The sequence below is a fragment of the Mytilus trossulus genome, chromosome 8 (assembly GCF_036588685.1).
Source record: "Mytilus trossulus isolate FHL-02 chromosome 8, PNRI_Mtr1.1.1.hap1, whole genome shotgun sequence".
NCBI lineage: Eukaryota > Metazoa > Mollusca > Bivalvia > Mytilida > Mytilidae > Mytilus > Mytilus trossulus.
Genome location: NC_086380.1, coordinates 16,065,173 through 16,070,633, shown reverse-complemented (window position 1 = coordinate 16,070,633; position 5,461 = coordinate 16,065,173). Strand labels below are relative to the sequence as shown.

The 5,461-nt window shown below is 30.5% G+C and overlaps 1 protein-coding gene across 1 annotated transcript; it reads left to right on the top strand.

Annotated features, from left to right (window-relative positions):
• The first annotated feature begins 1,511 nt into the window (after positions 1-1,511).
• On the top strand, positions 1,512-2,639 carry LOC134727391 (acetylcholine receptor subunit alpha-type unc-38-like). The gene has a single exon (XM_063591769.1). The coding sequence runs from the start codon at positions 1,512-1,514 to the stop codon at positions 2,637-2,639; it is 1,128 nt and encodes a 375-aa protein (XP_063447839.1).
• The last annotated feature ends 2,822 nt before the right edge of the window (positions 2,640-5,461 follow it).

The window sequence follows — 5,461 nt, the reverse complement described above, 5'->3', positions numbered from 1 at the left end:
CTCACAAATAATAAATGTAATCATTGCAGTATAAAAGAAGATTATAAACATTTTTATTTTTCTTGCAGTTACAACAGCAATTTTTTATCAAAAATATCCAACCTTCTTAAATTTATAGGTTTCAATGAAAGTATTCTTAATATAGAAAATCTTGTAGTAGGATATAAAATAAATGATGAAGCTTACTATGAAATTAACTTTCTTTTGACTGTAATATTTTTTTCTATCTACAAATCATATTACATCTCTGACTCAAAAAGAACAAAAATAGATATCTATAAAATATTCAAGGCAGAAATAAAATCTATAGTTGAAATCAATAATATAATTAAAAGAAAAACCAGTAAATTGATTTTAAAAACCCTAAACTACATAAATGATCATAAATAATAACAAGGATTTGTACAAATATCCCTGAGATCACATGACCCAAGTATTAAGTCACATGACTTGAGCATGTCAGGTGACAATAATGTACTTTAATACCACGTGTTAAAAAAAAAGATAATAATGTATCATTCAATATTGTATAATACACACTTTTTTGTCTTCTTTTTTACTTTATATTTTATGTGTTTATCTTTGAAAACTATGTGTAGTGCACTCTGATGTCGTGTATAATCATGTTTACCCGAGTAGTTTAGATATATCAGTCTAAAATACAACAGGTTTCAAATAAGTTAACAGCTACACTTTTATTATGATTCAAAACATCATGAAAATTATGATCAACTTACCTTTTAAATTAGACAAACTGTCTAAGTATTGTGAATTAAATTTATCCAAATCACAAAGATGATGATGGCAAAACGATGCACATTTATCTAATATTAAAAAACATTATCGGACGGAAGTGAAATATTCTCCGGTAAACATGAAATCATTTAAAATATTGTAATATTGTAATGTAACATCAATTTACTTTTATTAGATATTCTCCCTGGATACCTAATAACTAATATATCAGGGATACTTAGTGCAATGCTGTACACTAAGTAAATTGTTAACAGCAATAGAGTGCAATAAAGTATATTATCCACGTTAAAAAAAAAAAAAAAACAATAGAACACTTACAGATTCAGATAATAACACTGTATTTGCATTGGATTTTTTTAGTTTCAAATCAATAAATAGATAAATATGCTGATAACCTTATTAGAATAAAGTAATAACTTTTAAATAGACTTTTGTTCATATTATGGACTTGATCGTCTAATTAATATCTATTTTATTTTCCTTTTCATTATTCCGAGTGATCAATTCTCATTAAAGTTAAACAAACAAAAAAACGTCATTGTATAATTACAGCCCACAATTACGACAGACAACACGTGACATCTCTGTCACTATTTAAGAAGGTTTACGTTATGTAAGTCGAAAAATCAAATTTATCAAATCTCTGTGGCTGTAGGTTTGTTTGATTTTTGTCATTCCAGTAGAACGTTGCGTTCTAAATGAAGGTTTTTCATAGTTTGTTGATTTTGATTGGTATTGTAAGTCAAGGTAGAAGTATGAACTATCAGTTTGCAAGACGACTCTACGATACTGCTCTTTCAAATTATACTAGGCATGTTAAACCAAGACAGTTAAGTGCTGATGTCGTAGATGTCAACGTCGAGTTCAATATACATGCAGTCATAGACTATGATGAAAAATCTGGTGTTTTCGTCTTCCAAGGAAAATTCAAACTAACATGGTGGGATGAAATGATTATGTGGAATAAAAGTGACCATGGTAATATTGATATGGTACAACTTTCAATACACGATGTGTGGGTCCCAAAGATTGTTATTGGAAACAGTATATCTTATCATTCTTTATACAAATTTGACAATTATTTTGACAGCAAAATGATTTATGTTACATATATGGAAAACGGAGCTGCCAGTATTTCTAGTTCTGGTGTTTGGGAGACAAGTTGTAATAGTGATGTAAGCAAATTTCCTTTTGACGTTCATGACTGTGTTGTTCAACTAGATGCCCTTGAACCGATGAGAGATATACAATTAATGTCTAAAAGTAAGGGCGTATACATAAACGCTACAAGTATGCATTCTGAATTCAAGATTCAAGAGACTTCCTTATCTTCAGAACCACTGCATGCTGATATCACGTGGTCACAGCTGACATATACAATCAAGCTCGAGCGAAAGCCTCTATTTATGATGATGAACCTGGTAGTTCCAGTATACATTATAAGTCTAGCCAACCTGCTGGTGTTTCTACTGCCGCTTGACTCTTCTGACAGAGTCGCATTTTCTGTGACAATGCTGCTGACATTTACCGTTTTTATGACAATGGTTACAGATGAACTTCCAGCCACGGACAAGTTATCTCATTTCAACACGTTTTTGCTCCTGCAGTTGGTTTTTAGTACAGTTATAACAGTATGTGTTTTATTTATTCATTACATTTACAGAAAAGAGGATGAAACACACGCAACTCCAAAGTGGGTTGACTGGATTACAAATCGGAAGTCTAAGGAAAACATGGTCGAACCGCTCGAGAAACATTTTGAAATCGAAAAGAAATCGACATGGAAGAAGATTGCGAGAATGGTAAATAAAGTTCTCCTGATTATATTCTCAATAGTTATTCTCGCAGAATTCGCATTCTTTTATTGTGTAATTTCAGTTTAGGGAAACGGCAAGTAGGAATAGATAGAAACCTAAATATGTTTTCACTTACGGTTCACAAAATAAGTATCGTTTTTAAAACACTATAAAATGAAACCTATCCCATGGCATTGATATGTTTGAGGTTTTATCAAGATTTTTGATTCTGTATTACTTGAATTTTCTAATCTTATTTCATCCTTTTTGAACGTAGAATAACAAATCAAATATGAGCTATTGAAGAATACATTCAACAGTTAGTACGCCGCTCCGTCAATATATACACATGTTGTCTGTCCAGCGTCCCCTCTAAAAAGAATATTAATGTGCTGTTTGCCGCAAACTTTTCCTTTATGTATACATGAAGTTATGTTTTTGTTGATTTTAAATATGTTATAAATTGTATATGTGTTGTTTAATTGTAATGTCAGAAGCTCTGGAAGAATTGTTATGTAAAGAGAGCAGCTATGACGCAAACTTTATTACTAATTCGAGGTAATTGCAGTTTCATAAAAGAGTCATTGACGTATGGTTTTACTAATACAGCCACGGGTATTATTTTTTTCGACTCAAAACCTTTTATACTTTGTACTGTAAACATAATTGTAGATATGTATATACTAGTACTTAGAACAAAATGAGTCTAAATAGCAATTAATGTATATGTTTATAGCGAACATTTTCAAATAAAAATGTTAGTATGCATCTTTTGTTTGTTTAGATTTGTCTGCAATGTACCAATTCATACGTATGATTATAATCTGGTGAAGTGATCTCATTAGAACTCATTAATTGGTTTTTATATTTTGGAGTTGTTCGGTCATAATACTTTCCCCCTGTTTTGGATTGTATACATAATTAGCTTTTAACTATTCTATTATGGGCGTCCTGATGACGATTATTCCAGAAAAGCGAATTTTAACGCATAATATTTATGAGTGGTTAAAGTCATTTGCTTTAATGCGATTCAATTTTTGTATTTAAATTGAATACCTTGAACAATAGACAAGAGATTTTACAACAATTGTTCTATATGTTCTATATTGTTCAGTTTTATTCTATATGTGTAATTGTTGTTTTTTCAATTACGGTCAAATAGCTTACTATAATGTTTGAATTCCTTTGATTCCTTCAGCATGTTCAGTGTGCCTGCTAAAAGATTCTAGTAAAAAAATGTATAGATGTTGTATGTAAATAAAAAGTTAATTACAAAATGCAATACTCCGAGGAAAATTCTACACGGAAATCCCAAAGTAAATGGCCAAATCTAAAGCTCAAACACATCAAACGAATAGATAAAAACTGTCATATTCCTGACTTGGTATAGACGTTTTCTTAGTAGAAATTTCTAGACGGAACCTGGTTTGAAATGAGTTTTGAACAGCGGTATACTACTGTTGCCTTTATTTGATAGCTTGATAAACCTCGCATTTGTATGACAATCGCATAACATTCTAGAACATTGACAACGATGTGGGGAAAAAAAGCAGACACAATACACCACTCAGATAAGGATAAATATTTCAGAAAACCAAAGTAAACATATAAAAACACGTCAGTTGTTCAAACGGGTACAAGTTTAATGATGTGTTTTTTTGACTATCGACCTAAGAATAAAAACTGCAAGTAAGCATGAGATTACTGTTTTCGATATCAAGTATGTGCCTACAACCGATGGAACATCATGAAGTATTAACAAGGGATCATATATTTATAAGCTTGAAGAACTGACATTGATGGATGTTTATCATTGTGAATCCACCCTTATAAACATGCGCAATAAAATTTATCCAAATGAGGACAAATGCCGGTTTTGATTTGAATAGTAATTTCTTAGATTTTATCATTTGTTTAATTTCCTAATTGCAAATCTAGATAACACCAAATTTAAAATCAACTGTAATAAAAGATATCTCAAATTCGGGAAATATAGTTTTCTTGTTTCATAAAGGTAAAACCGATTCACCGCATATGCCAATTTCATAACAGAAGTAACGTCAGTTGTTGAATAACTATTCAAAGGAAGTAATGATGCTTTATTTAAAGGCGATTCAAATATAAGCAATACTGCAAATATTTGACCAAATAATTAGACACTCATGGTGCTAGAGATATTTCTTAATTTGTATGTTAACTTTAGATAGGTAATTTTTTTTATCAATATTTATACCTACTCCATATACTCCTTCAAATTGTTTTTAAAAGTACAAATACACGATTGTCAAAGAAACTCCTATTGTTATTAGGATCAAAATTTAAATAATCAGATTATTATATTGTTTACAAATTCGGTTGTTAACTGCTTAACATTCTATAGGGGAAGGGTAAATAATTAAATATTTAAAAAAAAAGATCTATTTAGAAATAGGAAGAATGGGTTAAAATAGTGGGTTTCTAAAATAAATTAATATTCGGATCGTTACCATATTTGGATATTTTGTTTTGCTTAGAAAGTAAGGCTAATAGAGCAAATAGACTGCTTGCTATGTAAAAAGGAGGTTCGAAATTTATATGTGCCAGTCTCCAGTCGATCCCGACTTATCATTACACCGACAACAATGCCATATTTTACCATGAGCAATGTTCACATCTAGTTCTAATTTGATTTGAAGGTCCAGTGCTGTTATCACATATATCGTTCTTCCAGCGAAAGACTTGCTCACATTTTGGTCATAAAGCTCTTCAACTGTTTCAATTCTTACACACCCTTGATTTTCAAATACTCAGCTTTGATCATTCCTGATGAAGATAAATGCAGAAAAGCGTTGTGCCAGAAATTCATAACGTGTTGTTTTTAACAAAACAGAGCCAATTTTTATATAAATATATCAACAATTTTTTTGTTA